General features: G+C 41.9%; 2 protein-coding genes across 3 annotated transcripts in view; both read left to right on the forward strand.

Annotated features, from left to right (window-relative positions):
• Positions 1–8,741, forward strand: part of JADE3 (jade family PHD finger 3) — a 100,133-nt gene extending 91,392 nt beyond the window's left edge. For both annotated transcript variants that reach the window (XM_036305111.1, XM_036305112.1), the window contains exons 8-11: positions 556–672; positions 3,623–4,093; positions 5,627–5,744; positions 7,614–8,741. In XM_036305111.1, the coding sequence (XP_036161004.1) occupies positions 556–672; positions 3,623–4,093; positions 5,627–5,744; positions 7,614–8,527 (1,620 nt within the window). In that variant the 3' untranslated portion in view covers positions 8,528–8,741. The remainder of the gene's footprint in view (positions 1–555; positions 673–3,622; positions 4,094–5,626; positions 5,745–7,613) is intronic.
• On the forward strand, positions 1,534–1,950 carry LOC118654018 (60S ribosomal protein L36a). Its single transcript, XM_036305113.1, has one exon. The coding sequence runs from the start codon at positions 1,581–1,583 to the stop codon at positions 1,899–1,901; it is 321 nt and encodes a 106-aa protein (XP_036161006.1). The 5' UTR covers positions 1,534–1,580; the 3' UTR covers positions 1,902–1,950.
• Positions 8,742–20,173: the final 11,432 nt, after the last annotated feature.

Raw genomic sequence — 20,173 nt, forward strand, 5'->3', positions numbered from 1 at the left:
TAGACTTTAGTCTGCAAATGTTATTCTCCTTATCCTTCCTACTTTTGTACTACACTCTCTTCATTGTACAGATTACTGCTACTTTCCAACAGTGTCATGCTTCTTTGTAAGCCAGACTGAAAGGCTTGTTGCTGCCTCTGGTTTTCATCCTTAGTTGATTAAATGAAAAAAGAAAAAAAGAAAAAAGGAAAGCCTTTGGCGCCGTCTCTAACATGATAGGTGCTAGATTTTGTGAATTTTTACTCCTTTCCTTGGTAACTTTCTTTGGTTCCTAAGTAAAGTATAGACACCTTTGATTCCCTAAGGTAACCAAGCCTAGTCTTCACTCCTGGTCTTTCATCCTATATATAAACCACTTACATTCTGGAAATGATGGAAGGTCTGAGCAGTGACTAGAGACAAGTTTTATTTATTCTTAGTTCCATAGTAACCTTAAGAGACATCGCTCGCCTCATTGTTTGATGTTCTGAGCTTCATGTAACATCATTTATGCTTTGTGAAAGGTACTGTGGGAATACCTCGGTGCGTCTGCCTTATGGTGTATTTTATTTGCAGGTCAGCATTGGTTGTCCTGAAAGGATGGAACCAATCACAAAGATCTCCCACATCCCACCCAGTCGCTGGGCCTTAGTCTGCTACTTATGCAAAGTGAAGACAGGAGCATGCATTCAGGTAAGTCCCCAGGAGAAGTGGTGGAGCGGGCAAACGCCAAACTGCCAGGCTCTCCCTCCCAGTCACAGATCTGCGGTCAGCCACTCCAATAAGCAATGCTGGGTCTTGTCCTGGGAAACGGTATTTAACAAACACAATCTGGACCCCAAAGGCCCTTTTAATTTTTAAAATGTATTTTTATATCTGGCAGAACTAGTTATTTCATCTTGCTTTTTTAAAATTTTTTCCTACGGATAACATTTATTTTAACTACAGCACGTTAGCAACTATAAAAGAAAACAAAATTAAGGAAAACTATTCCCACCGGGTCTACTACCTTAACACATTGCCTGTTTATGTTTTCTAAGTTCTCTCCTGGTTGCTCCTCATATGTGAGCCCCTTGAGAGCCAAGGTTGTATATTATTCTTTGAATTCCCCCTAGCATGAAAGGGAGTGCCAACCCATTGTCAGTGCTCAATTACAGTTTATTGAATAAATATATTGTATCACAGATTAGTTTGTAACATACATTCTCCCCACTGAAAAATAAAATATTTTCATGTTTTAATTATTAGTCATTCTGTACTAGCACATTGAATTTATATCCATTGATTAACTTATTTTTCTTAATGCAATGCCTGCATGTTTCCATTATTTTTGCTGTTTAAAAGAATGATTTTTTTTACAACAGTTAGTAACTGGCAGCATGACTGGCAGTAAGGAAAAACATTTCAAGGAGAAAGAAAAGTTCGTTGTGTAAGATGCTGCTGAAGTAAGAAGAGGGACACAAATTGACTCCTGGATTTAGTAGAGTGACTGTTGGCAATCTGGATGAGTTTAGGGGGAGTGGTGAGAGCAAGAGCTACATTGCTGTGAGTCAGGGCTAAGAAATGGACTAGGGCTTTCCCTGCTGATAGCTCTCGCAGACATGGTGAACGTTCCTAAAACCCGCCGAACTTTCTGTAAGAAGTGTGGCAAGCATCAACCCCACAAAGTAACACAGTACAAGAAGGGCAAGGATTCTCTGTATGCACAGGGAAAGCGGCGTTATGACAGGAAGCAAAGTGGCTACGGTGGGCAGACTAAGCCGATTTTCCGAAAAAAGGCTAAAACTACAAAGAAGATTGTGCTGAGGCTTGAATGTGTTGAGCCTAACTGCAGATCTAAGAGAATGCTGGCTATTAAGAGATGCAAGCATTTTGAATTGGGAGGAGATAAGAAGAGAAAGGGTCAAGTGATCCAGTTCTAATCTTCATATTTTGTTTGATTATATGACAATAAAATCATGGTATGTTCAAAAAAAAAAAAAAAAAAAAAAAAAAATGGACTAGGAATAGTCCAGAAAAGTGGGGGAAAGAGGTCTTTTCTTTAAGATGGAAGAAGTAACAAATGTGTGAGCACACTTGTCAACATAGAACATAACAGTACACATGCAAAGGAAGCGGCCCAGTGGGGAGGAAAAACTACGGGAGCAAGGGTTTTCGGCTGTTGAGAGATGGCGGGGGGCGGGGGGAGTGAGCGATGGAGTGGTGGCTTCAGGCAAGAGCAGGTAGTTCTTCCCACGTAACAGGCTTGAAAGCAAAGCGTGTAGGTAGATGTGCTGGCGGGAGGCTGCAGAAGTGCTTGATTACTTTCCTCAGGCAGGAAGCAGGAGCATCAGGTGAGAATGGGGATGTGGGTGGGCCTAGAAGTGTGAGGGGAAAAGTGTAAAATAGTTTTAGAGTCAGTGTCAGTGCCAGGCTGCATTAAAGACCCGCCCCCAGGAGGGCCTGTGCATGTGTCCTGACCAGGAATCGAACCGTAACCTCCTGGTTCATGGGTCAACGCTCAGAAGAACTGGTGGCTGCTGTTGGAGCTAGAGTTTAGCACACGGTGGCTGCAGTAGGTTTTATAGGCTGGCTTGAGCTGTTTCTGACATTGATTCGGTGATCAAGTTTTGAGAAAATTGCTCTGGTACCACCCATTTGTCTGCTCATGGATTATTGGGGATTAAGGGCAAGAATTTCTGAGGACATATGCACCAGGCCCTTGGTGTTCCAGGCAGGTATCATCTCATGAATACCTCATGAATAAAGAAATGTGGAGATTATTTGGAGATTATTAATAATGCACATTGATGTTTAAAAACCACATGTATCTGTTTAGTTATTACTAACCTGAGGGGCTCAAATAACTAACTTCCTCCACAAATTAGCTCATTTTAGTTGAACCAGACATGTGTTTTCTTTCACTTATTTAGACGCATTTTTTTTGAGTACCTACTTGTTCAGTAGTTGATGGCAATGCATAAGGAATGGTACAGCTTCTGTCCTTAAGCGCTATGGCCAGGGATTTGACACTAATTATACTATAGGTACAGTGTGGAAAGTACCATTATTTTATATATATATATATATATATATATATATATATATATATATATATATATATTTCAGAGAAGAAGGGAGAGAGAGATAGAAACATCAACGATGAGAGAGAATCATTGATCGGCTGCCTCCTTCAGGCCCAACACTGGGCATCAAGCCCGCACCTGCAACCCAGGCAGGTGCCCTGACTGGGAATCGAATCGTGACCTCCTGGTTCATAGGTAAATGCTCAACCACTGAGCCACGCCAGCCAGGCAAAAGTACCATTATGGAAGCATAGCATATGGTAATGTGGGAGGCAGACTAGGTACAGCATGACTCTTTACAGGGGCCAAGGAAGACATGTCAGACAAACTTAGTGCTGCGTTAAGCCTTAAAGAGGAGTTTGAAATTTGGGGGTTTTGGTCGTTTGCCTGTTTTTGCCATTTTCTATAAGAGCAGATTTCCTGGGATACTTAACAAAGCCTCTGTCATGATCAATTTAGGACCAGCTTTCCCCCTGTCTTCCCTTTGCTTCCCGTGGGGTCTCAGTGTAGGCCCAGGGATACAGGGCTTCCCCTTCCCTCCCAGCCCCGCTGCCTTAACACCCCTTCTCTCCCTGTAGTGCTCGGTGAAGACCTGCACCACCGCCTTCCATGTCACCTGCGCCTTTGAGCACAACCTGGAGATGAAGACCATCCTCGACGAGGATGATGAAGTGAGATTTAAGTCTTTCTGCCTCAAACACAGCCAAAGCCGGCAGAAACTCGGCGAGACCGAGTACCCCCTGTACAGGGCCAAAGAGCAGAGCCCGGCCAAAGGCGACAAGACCAGCCCGCGGGCGCAGAAACTGCAGGAGCTGGAGGAGGAATTCTATAGCCTGGTCAACGTGAAAGATGTGTCCTCAGAGCTGAAGCTGCCCCTGCTAACTGTGGACTTAATCTACAACTACTGGAAACTAAAACGGAAGAGTAACTTCAATAAGCCATTATTCCCTCCGAGGGAGGATGAAGAAAAGGGCTTAGTGCAGCCGAAAGCGGAAAGTATTCACACTCGCATGAGCATGTTTATGCATCTACGGCAGGACCTGGAGCGGGTAAGGTGACCAGCTGTGACTAGTGTGTAGGCCTCGGTCTGCATAGAAATGGGGGTCCCACTTCCAGGCTTTGTTAAGGTCACCTCATTTATGGTGTGGGCTTCTGTGTCCTGATATTCTGATTTCGCTGTGGTCCCCGACAGTGGACTCTGTTTAAATTTTGGCAGGCATAATCAGGGAATTAGACAGTCCTCAACTTATATTTATGTCCTCTGTGAAATCTGAAATACATTCTCATTTGGTTCACATCTATTCACCATTGAGCCTCAGTTGGCTCAGTTCTGTTTTACTGACACACTGAAGAAGACTGCAGGCTGCCTAAGAAAGAAGGAATTTTGGTCAGGAAAGCACTAGATCAGAGTTTCTCAAACTCAGCACTGTTGACATTTGTACTGGATAATTCTTCGTTGCAGGGGACTGTCCTGTGTTGTAGAAGACACTGTAAGATGCTCAGCAGAAGCCCTGCTCTCCACTCACTAGGTGCTAGTAGCAACATCCCCCCCCATACCCAGCTGTGACAACCAAAAATGTGTCCACATAATTCCATTTAACTCATGATGTATATATATCAGGGATCTACTAAATTGGTACTACAGGGGTTCAAACATAAGCTAGGCTCTGTGTTTACCCTAGAGAATTTTATAATCTATAATAATAAAAGTGTAATATGCTAATTAGACCAGACGTCCTTCCAGATGAAGCCAGGGTGCGAGGAAAGCCCGGATCGCGGCGCCAGAGGGAAGCCGGTGCAGGCAGCCGGGGGCAGGAAGGCCTACTCTTGCACGAATTTCGTGCATCAGGCCTCTAGTCAAGTATAATTATAGAGATGGCTTGGTTTTTTCTCTGCTACCAGAATTTGGAAGGAAACTAATATAGTTGGCTCACTTTAAATTTTCACTCACATATATAGCACTTACTGTGTGTAAATATTAAGTCGTTTAGCCCTAACATGCCTATGGAGAAAGTGTTATTATTATCCCTACTTACTGATGAATTGGGGTGCAGAAAGGTTGAGTAATCTGTCCAGGTGGGAGCATGACAGAATGAGGATTTCACCTTATAGCTGTGAGCAAAAAGGTCACTTCCAGTTTCCTAGCAGACCTCTCCTGCTGGTCCAGCGCTCATTAGAAAAGTTGTGCTGGATCCAGCATTGTCATTGTTTACCCAGGCACCGAAAGGGAAGGCTGAAATGTTCAATCATCATTCAGTCTTCCCACCTGATTGTGCAGATAAACATCGAGCCCAGGACATGGCAGGGAGAATAGGTTTCAGGAGGCAGCTTTGAAACATTTTGCTTGTGCTGCTGATTGATGTGGGGACCGTGATCCTTGACTGACCGTGCTGTGTGAACTGCTGTGGAGTTACTCATGCAGCTTTTGGGTTGCGTCTTCTCTCCTCACCATCTTCTCCCCCCACCCCGCCCCACTGCCAGCCCACCTGGCTTTCGTTGTCTAAATTTTAGCTAAACAATTGTAATGGTCAGATTTGCATAACGTAACAAAAATCTCTGTTTGCTGGGGGTTGGGCTTTCAGGTTCGAAACCTGTGCTACATGATAACCAGACGAGAGAAGCTGAAGCTGTCCTACAACAAAGCACAGGAACAGATCTTTGGTTTGCAAGTCCAGCTGCTTAACCAGGAAGCAGCCGAAGGTAACGTCTAAATCAAAGATATTCTAGAAAATGCACAGATTCTGGTTGCATTCCAGTTCAACAGTTTAAACTGTATGTCAATTGTTTCACTTAAAATATATTTTAAAATTCTTGTCCAGTATCTCATTTGTTCTGATATAACATGGCCCATTTAGCTGTCACCTCATGACAAAAAAATCCCAGGGTTGGGTTGAAGGAGTTGCATATCTAAGGCAGGTAATCTAGATCCCAGACAGATATTAGGAGCCATTAGGTGGAGCCATGAAATTATCTTGTAATTATTGGATTTGTTTAGGAATCAAGAGGACAATATCTAATCCTAGTTTCCAGAAAACATTTCATTCCAGTGTTAGACATCATAACAATAGTCTGTTACCAGTAAAACAAATCCTTAGCTAGAAGTTAGGAGATCTGGGTTCCTATCTCTTTATTTATTCATTGATATAGGGGTAGACAAAAGTAGGTTAATAATAAGTAATACAATAATTAATAAACAATGTAAGAATAAATTGTTTTGCTTACTCACAACGGTAAACCTACTTTTGCCAACCCCTGTAGTTGTTGAGCACCTACTATGGACTAAGAACTGAGCTAGAAGATAATCAGTGAGACAGAGTCCCTGCCTGCAGGGTACGCTGCCCATTAACGAGAGCGATTGGTGAACATAATGACAGTGCCCTAGACCTGGGAGCTTGGCTGCAATGATGAGCCATGCTCAGTGACAGGTGTAGCCTCCCTGACCTCATTTAACACAGAAGTTGGTGGCAGAGCTTGGGCAAGCAGGGGTCACTGAGCAGAGTGTGCAGAATCCAGCTCCTGCCGAGGGCCAGCCGTAGAGCAAGAGAGACACCCAGAAACGAGGTGTCAGGTAGGCATCAAGGGCTCAGGGGTATTTTTTAGTATCATGGGTCACAGCAGAATGGTGTAGCAGGAAGCAGCAGGGCTGCTTGGCCACCAGAGCACCATGACAGACAAGACAAGAAGAACCAAAAGACAGCAGGGAGGAGCCCCTGCATACTAGATGCTGTTGGTCCCTAGACCATGTGGCTTCTGATTGGTGGGAGCCAGCGCCATAACTGCTTGTGGCATCAGCAGGTGGCAGCCCCTGGTAGAGAAGGGGCTGTGAGTGTTCAACATGGACCCTTAGGGGACAAATTCTATCCATTGGGGCACCTAATAGCTGCCCTCTCTATCTGACCTTTTTGTGAGGCCACATTAAGGTGATCATAGGCAAAGGTCAAGTCCCTACACAAGGAGAATTGTCTGGCAGTACTCTTCATTTCAGAGCACTCAGAATCAGAACGAGAGGAACACCTGTCCAGCACTCCCCAGACTAAGCTGTTCGCAGGCCGCTGGCAGGGATGTCATGATTCTCTCCTGTCAGATCAGAAAATACATAGGACCCACCCATTACCATTCTACACTCATGTATTCTTCACCCACCAAAGCCTGTGCTATGTTCCCAAGGAGAGATTGGAGGATGAGATCTGAAATGTTTAAGGCACATGCTAAGTTCTGTGCAGTACCCACACACAGGCACACACATACAGATCGACAAATAGGGAGAGCCTGTTTGTGTGTCATTGCTAGTGACATTCTTTTCAGAAATGGAGAGGGCACAGATGGGATGTAGGAGGCAGCACACTAGTCCTTGTGATCATTTACAGACTGCGAGAGCAGAGGTGAGGAGGTTGCTAAGGTTCCCCTGCCCCGAGCTCTAGGTCCGCTGCTATGCCATGATGTACATCCACATCAAAGTCAGGTTCTTGTTCAACATGTGAAAAATGGATATGTGAATGCACTCTGCCGTCAGCATGTACGTCGTTATTTGAATCAGTTGTTAAAATGAATCTTTCTTTTTGATCTCAGGACCTCCTTTGACAAGTGCACTAGAAAACTCATTGTTTTACCCACCACCGAGAATTACCTTAAAGTTAAAAATGCCCAGATCAGCCCCGGAAGACTGCCGAAACAGCTCCGCAGAGACTGATCATGGACCCCTCTCTCCTGGCAGCAACTCCCCTGTTCACAGTATGGGGAGCGCACAAGTGCCTCAGGAATCATTAGAAATGAGAGCGAAATCCCACCCGAGGCATCCATTAGAGAGCAACAATCACTGTTTCCTGACCAGTCTGGGCCTTTCTAGGAGTGAATCAAAGGATCCCAGTCCAGCTTGGACGACTCCATCTCCGGAGTCCTATCAAGGGCAGTCACTGGGGAAACCCCTGGTCCTCCAAGCTGCCCTGCATGGACAGTCCTTAATTGGAAATGGGAAAAAACGTTCTCGCTCCAAGTTTGCCAAATCCAATGGCCTGGAGGGCAGCTGGTCTGGGGATAGCACCCCAAAAGACAGCTCGAGTGAAATGTCATGTGGCCAGGATTCCATGCTCAGCTCCCACCTGGCCAGTCAGGGCAGCTTTAGAAAACCTACCGTGGAACACTTCAGCCGGTCCTTTAAGGAGTCCACCAACAAGTGGATGAGGACCACAGGCGGCCTCCAGTGCCATGGGAAGCCAACCAAGAATGTTAACCCCAGGGAGCAGCTCTGGGGCAAGCAGCTTGCCAGGCGTTCTGCAGGGAAAGCTCCCTATCAGGAAAACGATGGGTATTGCCCAGATTTGGAGCTGAGTGATTCAGAAGCAGAAAGTGATGGGAATAAAGAGAAAGTCAGGGTAAAGAGAGAGGGCTCAGGCAGGGAGAAGCCTCCCCGCACCTCTAGACGGGATTGCCGTGGTAAACGCAAGAAGACACATTCCCTCTCCCACAGTTCAATGCAAAGGTGATTTCCAACTTCCAAGAACAACTCAACCTTTGCCTTTGCCTCGTGTGTTGTAGAAACCCCACACACCAAAAGGATTCTGGCACATGTTGGGGAGGCATTTTGGCGAAAAGAATAAAATGTTTCCACAGTTCATTGTTTCTGAACCAGTTTCAAGTCTAGTTTTCATAAGCACATTATTAGAATTGCAGATTGCCCCAAAGGTGGGTTTTGGTTTTTGGTTTTGTTTTTTCTTTTTTTTTTTTTTTTTGGTTTTTTGTTTTTTTGTGTTTTTGTTTTTTTTTTTTTTTGGTTTTTTGTTTTTGTTTTTTTTTTTTTGGTTTTTTTGCAAGAGACCATTGAGAACAGCTGGGCCCAGAGTATTTATTCAGTAAATACTTGAAGGCGGCTTTCCAGTTATGCAACACATTGATGTGCATGTGTGTTAAGAATTCTTGCGTTGTTAATAAGTTTGCAAGAGACCATGATGGTCAGACACTAAAACTACTTATCCTTTGAAGCTACAGCATGTGGCTCCTAGAGCGCCTGTCTGTAGCAAGTTTCTAACAAGACTGGCATCTGAAAACCCTCAGGGAAAGACCAGGGACCAACATCTCAGATACTGTCAAACCCGCTGCCCTCTTCCTTTGCGCTGCACAAGGTGGAGTTCCTTCCAGGGGCCCTTACTATACCAGTTCAATACTACTAATGCTTCTACGTGTCCAGTGCCTGTCCCTAGACGTGCTTGTCGGGGACACACTTGTAACTATCTCACCCAGCTAACAAGCATAAAAAGCTAACTTGTGGATAGTGTTTACAAAAGTACTACTTCCAGGGAAAGCGCTCTGACTCTCCCAAAGTGAGACCATTTCTGGGGGGTTTGTTCTAGGTCAGGGGTTTCGTGTTACTATTTTCAAGTGAATTTGACTTAAATAAGTTTGGCTGACAGTCTTTGTATACCTGCTTTAATGTTTATAAAAATTTTATTGAGGTATAATTAAAATATAATAAGATGCACAGAGGTTAAGTATTCTTACCTGCTTTAACTTTGAAACAGATTTTTATTGTCAAACAATTTGAAAGCATGTGTTTAACACATGGATATAATTTAGCTTTGTACCAACTTTGAATCCGAATCAGTTTTCTAAACAAAAAGGCCGGAGCCATTTTTCAGAAGTTGCTTATATATATCCTGTTCCCAAACTATCAGCCTAGATTAATTTCTGGGAGAAAGAGAATAATTGCATTTGGGGGAGAGATGAGCATGTCTGCTTCCCATCTGAAGAAAGAGAAAACATTACAATTTTTAAAATGTGAAGCCAACTATAATTCTCTGCTCTCTTTTCTTCTTAGCCTTAACTTAATATTCTCTTTCTTCTAGTTTGGGGAAGTATAATGGGGATTTTCAGACAAAAGAGGCCGCTTTAGAGTTTCAAAGGTCAAGGAGTCCAGCTGTAGTAGGTGCCAGTCAGTAAGGCAGGTCCCCACAACTTGGGAAATTCCTGTTTCCTCTCCCCACCTTTGTTCTTGTAGCCTTGTTAATGGATTTCTTTGCTTTTGTCTTTGCCTCGTTTTCTGAAAACTTCTATATTTTGCTCAATCTTTGGTCATACCTTCAACATGTTTCTTTCGTGCCTGTGTACATGTATGAACATGCCCTAGCATGTATGGGAGGTGTCCTGTATTTTGTTTGAATGGAAAGAGCTATGAATTATCCAGAGGAGGAACAGAATTTCTCCTACTTATGCACTAGGTTTCTGCGCGCTTTTTTTCTTCAGTTCTCCTGGATAGACATCAATTTGACCCTTTCAGGGCAATGAAATGATAATGGAGCTATGTCATAAACTACTTCTGCTAGAGGCCAGTACAGCAGCCTATATCTCGTCATGCCTTTTCATTATGAGAGAGTGGAAGGAAAAGCAAACATTGAAAAAGTGCTTCAGCCAAAATTCCATACATAATGCCATTGGGAGAGTATTAACTAAAATCATTTCAGGCAGGGAAATATAGTTGTAATATTTTTGCAGGACTTTCCTAAACAAATGAAGGAGCCTTCAGTTTTATAAATTTCAATTGCCCCAAAATGTATTTGCTACATTTTGCTGTTGTTTGCATTTGACAAGTATTACCTCTTAACCTTCTTTGTTAATTTTTTTCATTTTGTCTTATATAGTTCAGCTTTCCAAGATAAACTCAGTCTTTTTTCAAGTGTCACCTTTTTACCAATACTTTTTCATTAAATTATGAAAACTGCTAAATACTGTCAGTGTGGTAATTTTTTATGTTCATGTATGGGTTCTAGAAAATCTTACATATGTGCTTGTTATATTTAAATAATCTTATTCATTAAATAAAACAGATGGTGGGGGGAAAGGAAAGAGGGATTTCATGTTTAGAAGTACAAATTCATGATTCATGTCAATACCAGGGACCAGAGAGTATTCTGGGGACTTGGACTCTACCAGAAATCACGGGTTCATTAGGCTGATAAGACAAAACCTTAGGGTCATCATTTAAAAATCATCAGGGAGTGGGTGGAGGTGGAAGAGGGCATAGAGTGGATAAATGGTGATGGAAAAAATAAAATTAAAAAATTTTAAATAAAATTAATAAAAACAAAAGGCACCAGGGAAATGGATCCTGTCTACAGTCATGAAGTTCAGCAGGCTTAGATCAGGCATCACTTGAATATACACCTTTACAATATTCATTCTATTTGGAGTCATGTGAGTATATTAATGTTATAGGGGTTGTGTAGTATCATGGGGGGACTTCGAGGCCATTATAAACATTTTCATTATGTTTAAAAACTATACTTGCTAAAGATCATTTGATAAATCACTAATGATAATACAAAGATAGAGGGTTTCTTTCCCCCTTTCTCCCTCACTCCCTCCCCCTTCCATTCATAGATAGCTTTTGATTCAGTAAGTCATTAGGTAAAATGTTGGACAACAAACCCGGTCATATACCCGGTCATAGCCAACAAGAGCTTTGGGTTTACACTGATGTCTATTTTTCCAGTGGGAGGTTTGAGTGGTGCTAAGAGGGGCATAAGCCAAGGAATGCAGGTGGCTTCTAGAAACTAAACAAGTCAAGAAAACTAATTCTTTAAAGTATCCAGAAGGAACCCAGCCCTGCCTGCACCATGATTTTACACTTCTGACTGCTAGGATTATAAGGGAATAAATTTGTGCTGTTTCAAACCACTAAATTTGTGGTAATTTGTTACAGCAGAAATAGGAAACTTATATAACTAGGCATGGAGCAAATTACCAATATTACAAATGAGAGAAATAACACGGCTACAGATTCTACAAATATTAAAAATATATGGGAGCCCTAGTCGGTTTGGCTCGGTGAATGGAACTTCAGCCTGTGGACTGGGGGTCCCAGGTTTGATTCCAGTCCAAGGCGCATGCCCGGGTTGCAGACTCAATCCCCAGTAGGGGGCATGCAGTGGGGGGCATAATATATATTTTAAAAAGATAGGGGAATAGGAATATGAACAACCTTATCCAAGTGAATTTGACAATAAAGATGAAATGGATAAATTTCTCAGAGACACAAAATACCAAAGCACATTGAAGAAGAAATAGATAGCCCGGCCGGCGTGGCTCAGTGATTGAGTGTCGACCTATGAACCAGGAGGTCATGGTTCTATTCCCGGTCAGGGCATATGCTTGGGTTTTGGGCTTGGTCCCCAGTGTAGGACGTGCAGGAGGCAGCCGATCAATGATTCTCTACCATCATTGATGTTTCTATCTACCTCTCCCTCTCTGAAATCAATAAAAATATTCTTTTTAAAAAGCATTTGACAAAATTCAATATTCATTCCTGATAACAATGCTCAGCAAACTTAGAACTTCCTGAACTCAATAAAGGACGTCTATGGAAAACCTGCAGCAAGCATATGTAAGGGTGAAAGGCAGTACTTTTCCCTTAAGATCAGGAATAAGGCAAGAATGTCTATACTCACTACTTCTCTTCGACGTACTGGAATTTCTAGCCAGTCTAATAGGCAAGAAAAAGAAATGAAAGGCATCCTGATTGGAAAAGAATAAAATTTAATTTATTATCAGATGACTTGGTTGTAAATGTAGAAAATCAAATGGAATCCTCAAGAAAAGCTACTTGAACTAATAAATGAGTCTAGCAAGGCTCAGGATAAAAGGTCAATTTACAAAAGTCTGTTGTATTTTTATACTGGAAAGTAGCAATCAAATTGAAATTTTAAAAATAATACCATTTATTATAGTACCAAAACATGTGAGGTTCTTATGAGATATGTGAAAGAGCTGTATCGCGACGTCTTTAAAACTTTGCTGAGAGAAATAGAAGACCTAAATAAGTGGGCAAATATACCATGTCCATGTATCATAGGCTCAGTATTATTAAGAAGTCAATTATCTCCAAATTGGTCTATAGATTCAATGCAATTCCAATCACACCAGATTTATGGAGGGTTTGGGGGGGGAGGAGGTTGATTGGCAAACATTTTAAAATTCATGACCTAAGGTAGGCAAAGGACTTAAGGTGGGCAAACATGTTTAGAATGAGGAGAATGAATTCAAGACTTACTATAAAGCTACAATCAGTAATCAAAACTGTAGAATTGTTGTAATGATAGACATACAGATCAAAGGAACAGAATGAATTCAGTAGATTCACACATATATGGGCCACTGATTTTCAACAAAAGTGCACAGCAATTTAGTGAAAAGAGGGTTGTCTTCCAAAAGCTGGTGGAACAATTGGATACCCATGTGTAAAAAATAAACTTCAATTCATACCTTACATCATATATAAAATTAATTAAAAATGGATCAAAGCCCTAGCCAGCTTGGCTCAGTGGATAGAGCATCAGCCTGCGGACTGAAGGGTCCCAGGTTCAATTCCGGCCAGGGGCACATGCCTGGGTTGCAGGCTCGAACCCCAGTAGAGGGTGTGCAGGAGGCAGCTGATCAATGATTCTCTGTCATCATTGATGTTTCTATCTCTCTCCTTCTCCCTTCCTCTCTGAAATCAATAAATATATTTTTAAAAATTTTTAAAAATGGATCAAAGACCTAAATTTAAAACCTAAAACTATATAAAAATTCTAGACAAAAAGAAGAAAACCTTTAGGACCTTGGTTAGGCAAACATTTCTTACATATACACCAAAAGTACTTTCCATAACAGCACATATTAATAAATGGAACTTCATCAAAATTAAAAACTGCTACTTTGCCCTAGCCAGCTTGGCTCAGTGGGTAGAGCACCAGCCTGCAGACTGAAGGGTCCCAGGTTCGATTCTGGCCAAGGGCACATGCCTGGGTTGCGGGCTTGTTCCCCAGTGTGGGGTGTGCAGGAGGCAGCTGATCCATGATTCTCTCTCATCGTCGATGTTTCTGTCACTCTCTCTCCTCCCTTCCTCTCTGAAATCAATAAAGAAATATATTTTTTTAAAAAAAAACTTCTACTTTTTAGCCAGAACCGGTTTGGCTCAGTGGATAGAGCTTCGGCCTGCGGACTCAAGGGTCCCGGGTTCGATTCCGGTCAGGGGCATGTACCTTGGTTGCGGGCACATCCCCAGTGGGGGGCATGCAGGAGGCAGCTGATCGATGTTTCTCATCGATGTTTCTGGCTCTCTATCCCTCTCCCTTCCTCTCTGTAAAAAATCAATAAAGTATATTAAAAAAAAAAAAACTGCTACTTTTTAAAAGACATTGCAAATGGGATGAAGGAGGAGTCACAGAATGGGGGGAAAGATTCGCAAGTCATTTATCTGCTAAAGGACTGGTATCCAGAATATATCAAGACTCACAATTTAAGAAAATAATTTTTAAAATGAGCAATTTCAATAGGCATGTTGGTGAAGACCTACAAATGGCAAATACATGAAAAGATGCTCAATACCATTAATCATTAGGGAAATGCAAATTAAAACCACCTTTGAGACACCACTACACACCTATTAGAATCGCTGAAATTAAAAGACCAGACCATAACTTATCACATCCAAGTGTTAGGCATTTGTGTTGTTTTCAGTTTCAGCTATCACAAACAAAGCTATTATGAATATTCATGTGCTACTCTTTATATAAGTATTTACATACCACAAGTGGAATACCTCTTAGTAATAAAAAGGAATAAACTACACACAGCAACATAGATGAATCTCAAAATAATTATGCTGAGTGAAAGCCAGACAAAACAGCCTACTGTATAATTCCATGTGTATAAAAATCTAGGAAATGAAAATCTACAGTGACAGATCAGTGGTTGCCTCAAAGTAGCATGAAAGAGCTGAATAAAGGGATTTTTAAAAAGGTCAAGAATGCCTGGCCAGTGTGGCTCGGTGATTGAGTGCTGACCTATGAACCAGGAGGTCACGGTAAATCCTGGTCAAGGGCACATGCCTGGGTTGCAAGCTCGATCCCCAGTAGAGGGTATGCGGGAGGCAGCCGATCAATGATTCTTTCTCATCATTGATGTTTTTGTCTTTTCCTCTCCCTGCCTCTCTGAAATCAATAAAAAAAATTTTTAAAAGTCAGGAGAAAATCTTGGGATATATTCATTATATTGATGGTGGAAATGGTTTCAGGAATGTGTGCATATGTCAAAACTATTACCTTATTATTCTATGTATGTTGGTTTATTGTATGTCTATTATGAATCAATAAAGCTATTAAAACCTTAAAACGACTTCTTCAGTTATGTCTTTGTGTCCTTAAGAACTTTGTTTCATCAACCCAGACTCAGGAGGTTCCATGTAGCCTCTGATAGGTAATGGCCTTCAGGCAGGCTCTAGAGCAGGGGTGGGCAAACTACGGCCCGCGGGCCGGATCCGGCCTGTTTGAAATGAATAAAACTAAAAAAAAAAGACCGTACCCTTTTATGTAATGATGTTTACTTTGAATTTATATTAGTTCACACAAACACTCCATCCATGCTTTTGTTCCGGCCCTCCGGTCCAGTTTAAGAACCCATTGTGGCCCTCGAGTCAAAAAGTTTGCCCACCCCTGCTCTAGAGACACAAGATTGCACAAGCACCATCCTTACGGCCCATGGAAGTTCTCACAGGGTTTTCTGAATCTAAAACTGCAACTCTCCTCTACTAAACACCTGCTTCCTTCATATTTTCCTGTTCCCGTGTCTCTACCTGGCATAATTTCTGTAGGGTCACTTGAAGTTACCATGGCCACATTGGAGAATGTTTGACATGAATGAGATTGTTACTTTAAGAGGTACCTTAGAACTAAAAGGGAAGAAACCCACATGAGGAGATTGGTTTTGTCTAAAATATAAGTCCTGCCCTAGCCGCTTTGGCTCAGTGGATAGAATGTCAGCCCTTAGACCAGCAGTTCTCAACCTGTGGGTCGCGACCATCGGAAAATGCATATAGCATATCAGATATTTACATTACGATTCATAACAATAGCAACATTACAGTTATGAAGTAGCAATGAAAATAATTTTATGGTTGGGGGTCACCACAACATGAGGAACTGTATGAAAGGGTCGCGGCATTAGGAAGGTTGAGAACCACTGCCTTAGACTGAAGGGTCTCAGGTTTGATTCTTGGTCAAGGGCAGGTACCTGGGTTGCAGGCTCAGCTCGATCCCATTTAAAAATACTGTCAGCACAATATTTTGGTTTAATTATTTAAATTGAATTTCCCACACTGGTTTTGTGAGTTGTTACCATTGTTTCCATAACTTCATGTGTGTGTGTATGAATATATATGAATACATATACATATGAACAGCTAAATGGAATAATATCTTTTGTGAAGACTTTAATTTTATGAAATTTTTAAATTGCTACAAATCACACGGATTCACATGTTAGTTAAAATTGAAATTTGAAGGTCCTAATGGTAAACTAATTTTTAAAGGTTCAGTCATAGCAAAAGCTCTTTATCTTGGAATTAAGTTCTTTTCTTCTTTTCTCATAACTAGAATAACTTTCAGACCTTAGATAAATTCGGTTAATTAATAAGTAATCTTTGGATGCCTGGGCAGTTTTTTTTAATATATTTTATTGATTTTTTACAGAGAGGAAGGGAGAGGGATAGAGAGTTAGAAACATTGATGAGCGAGAAACATCAATCAGCTGCCTCCTGCACACCCCCTACTGGGGATGTGCCCGCAACCAAGGTACATGCCCTTGACCGGAATCGAACCTGGGACCCTTCAGTCCGCAGGCCGACGCTCTATCCACTGAGCCAAACTGGTCATGGCATGGGAAGTTTCTAAATAAGAGAGAAGAGCCTGGCCAGTGTTGTTCAGTGGTTGAGCATTGACCTATGAACCAGGAAGTCACGGTTCGATTCCCGGTCAGGGCACATGATCAGGTTTTGGGCTCAATCCCCAGTGTGGGGTGTACAGGAGGCAGCTGATCAATGATTCCCTCTCATCATTGATGTTTCTCTCTCTCCCTCCCTCTCCTTTCCTTTCTGAAATCAATAAAATGTATTTTTAAAATAAAAAGATACAAAACACCGTCACAACGTAATTTTTTATTCTTATCTCTTAGAATGGCGCCATCCTTGTCATCCATAAATTTAGGAAAGTGCAGATAACTAATAGAATTCTTTTTTTAATTTTTTTATTGATTAAGTTATTACATATGTGTCCTTATCCCCACGTTACCAAAATTGTCAAAGTGCTCAGAAACCCCTTCAACGTGCGTGGCCTAAAGTATTTTCCTTGATGGCAATAAGATCTGTCCCATCTAGGATCCACAAGTTACCTCCTTCTGAGTTGATAATGACCTACCTGACACATTTGGAAAGTACTTCCAATCCTAGACTCTACCCTATTACAAGCTGATACGACTAATTACCACAGGGAACTCATACAATGCCTCCAGCTTTATCACCAACAGGTACGAGCTGCCCCTGTATTATCTCAAATCATGGAAAAGACATCAGGTACTGTTAACAGCTGACACAGCAATATAACTCCAAGGTACTGATACTCGTGTTCATGTTTCCCAGCTCAAAAGATATACAGCACTTTATCCTGAATCCTGCACAGCCATTCTACTGGGACACTAAGCAGGACTCAGGAACCCTCCAGAAACTGCTGACTGCCTAAATAAAACCTTGTGCCTTTGCATATTGGTTTCTGGCCCTCCCTCTTTGGTAAATTAAAGGGGAATTAGGATGCCATAATGACTGTGATTTGCATGTGTACTAAGGGGTTTCAGGAGAGTGCAGATGGCAAGGAATGGGAAACTAGATTAAGAGATATAAAGAATGAGGAATCCTGGCCTTGGATTCAATGCATTCAATAAAATGCACAAATCTCGCCCAGCCGGCATGGCTCAGGGGTTGAGCTTCAACCTATGAACCAGGAGGTCACGATTTGATTCCCAGTCAGGGCACATGCCTGGGTTGCAGGCTCCATTCCCAGTAGGGGGCGTGCAGGATGAATGATTCTCTTTCATCGTTGATGTTTCTATCTCTCTCCCCCTCTCCCTTCCTCTCTGAAGTCAATAAAAATATTTTTAAAAAGAAGAAGAAAGAAAATGGCTCAACTGGCTCTCTTCAGTCACTATGGATACTTTTATTTTTTATTTTTATTTTTTAAAATATGTTTTCATTGATTTTAGAGGGAGAAGAAGGGAGAGGGAGAGAAACATCAATCGGCTGCCTACCACACACACCCTGAACAACGATGGAGCCCACAACCCAGGCATGTGCCCTGACTGGGGATTGCATTGGCGACCTTTCAGTGCATGGGACAACACTCAACCAACTGAGCCACACAGGCCAGGACTCTATGACTACTTTTAAATAATTTTCTAAATGGCAATGAAAAAGACTTCTTAAAAAAACAGGTCTAAAAAATATAGGTCTTTTTTCTCCTTTGCTACAAAACACAAAAGAAAACAAAATAATCTTACATTGAACTTAATATGTTAAATATTTGAGTTACATCCTGCAAATTTCTGAGTTGACACTTTGACTTTCCACATTGTCTTAGTGCAGTGATGGTGAACCTATGACACGTGTGTCAGAGGTGACACGCGAACTCAATTTTTGGTTGATTTTTCTTTGTTAAACGGCATTTAAATATATAAAATAAATATCAAAAATATGCCTTTGTTTTACTATGTTTGCAAATATCAAAACATTTCTATATGTGACACGGCACCAGAGTTAAGTGAGGGTTTTTCAAAATGCTGACACGCCGAGCTCAAAAGGTTCGCCATCACTGTCTTAGTGTCTACTCCCCATCACTGACTCCACCCACATAGACTTCCTTTGATTCTGAATCAATCAGACAGGGGACTGATTATAATGCATCTCAGGTCATCTTCTGTGCCCAACCTGGCCCTTCTGCATAGCCCAGTGGTTCTGAACCTTCCTCATGCCACGACCCTTTAATACAGTTCCTCATGTTGTGGTGACCCCCAATTTCACTGTTACAAATGGAACATAATGAAAGCATAGTGATTCATCACAAAAACAATATGTAATTATATATGTGTTTTCCAATGGTCTTAGGCGACCCCTGTGAAAGGGTCGTTCGACCCCCAAAGGGGTCGTGACCCACAGGTTGAGAACCGCTGGCACAGACCCTTCAGTGAGCTTTCCTTCCCCTATCTTCCTGGTCACAGCTTCAAATTTGTTTCTACAGAGAGGGGTAGGCACTTCACTTGGACACCCACATGGCTCTTTGGAGAAATCTCCCATGGAGATTACATTTCCGTTAGACTACTATCTATAACCCCTCAGATCATTTTTCTTCCAACCCTCCCCTCCCCACAAAGTCAGGAGAGTAGGCCCTTGTGTTTTAGGCTTGATTTGTTAGGACTCGCTCCCAGGACTTGGAATCCTGAGCTAGTGATACGAGGAAGGGGGCCAGTTCTTTATCATATCCATTAAAATGGCTCTGGGGATATGCACATTCATGTGATCGAGCCTTTGATGTATTTTCTATTTCTCGGTCTTTTTGAGCATTTTTATTGCCATGTATATCCTGAGTCTCTTCCAGCTATGTTTCGATATGAACCTCTATATTTTTCTAATACATCTCCTTTGGCTTAAGTTTTACAGGATTTAGTTGGGTTCCTTACAGGCAAGAACACTGACTACCTGACACAGATGCCTTCCCTTTGAAACCAGCCTCAACCTAAACCCACGCTTTCCCCTAGAACAGTGGTTCTCAACCTTCCTGATGCTGCGACCCTGTAATACAGTTCCTCATGTTGTGGTGACCCCCAATTTCATTGTTACAAATTGAACATAATTAAAGCATAGTGATTAATCACAAAAATAATATGTAATTATAGATGTGTTTTCCAATGGTCTTCAGGTGACCTCTGTGAAGGGGTCGTTCGACCCCCAAAGGGGTCGCAACCCACAGGTTGAGAACCGCTGCCCTATAAGTTGCTTCTGTGGAATTGTCTGGAATTGTGTATTTGTGTGACCATTCACATTCTGCTACCTTAGTATTTTCCTCTCTCCCTGATTGCACAGGCAAAGGACACATTTCCCCATCCCCTGTCTTACTAGTGTGTGATCTGTGGTATCTGTCACAGTGTCTGATTCGTTATAAATTACTGCTGGGGTTTTCTTTTTAATATCACTAAAATAATCATTCTGGGTTTGCAAATAGAATTCTCTTTACTACAATGAGGAAGTCGATGCCAGGTGAACTGCATTAGTTTCCGTA

The sequence above is a fragment of the Myotis myotis genome, unplaced genomic scaffold (assembly GCF_014108235.1).
Source record: "Myotis myotis isolate mMyoMyo1 unplaced genomic scaffold, mMyoMyo1.p scaffold_m19_p_4, whole genome shotgun sequence".
NCBI lineage: Eukaryota > Metazoa > Chordata > Mammalia > Chiroptera > Vespertilionidae > Myotis > Myotis myotis.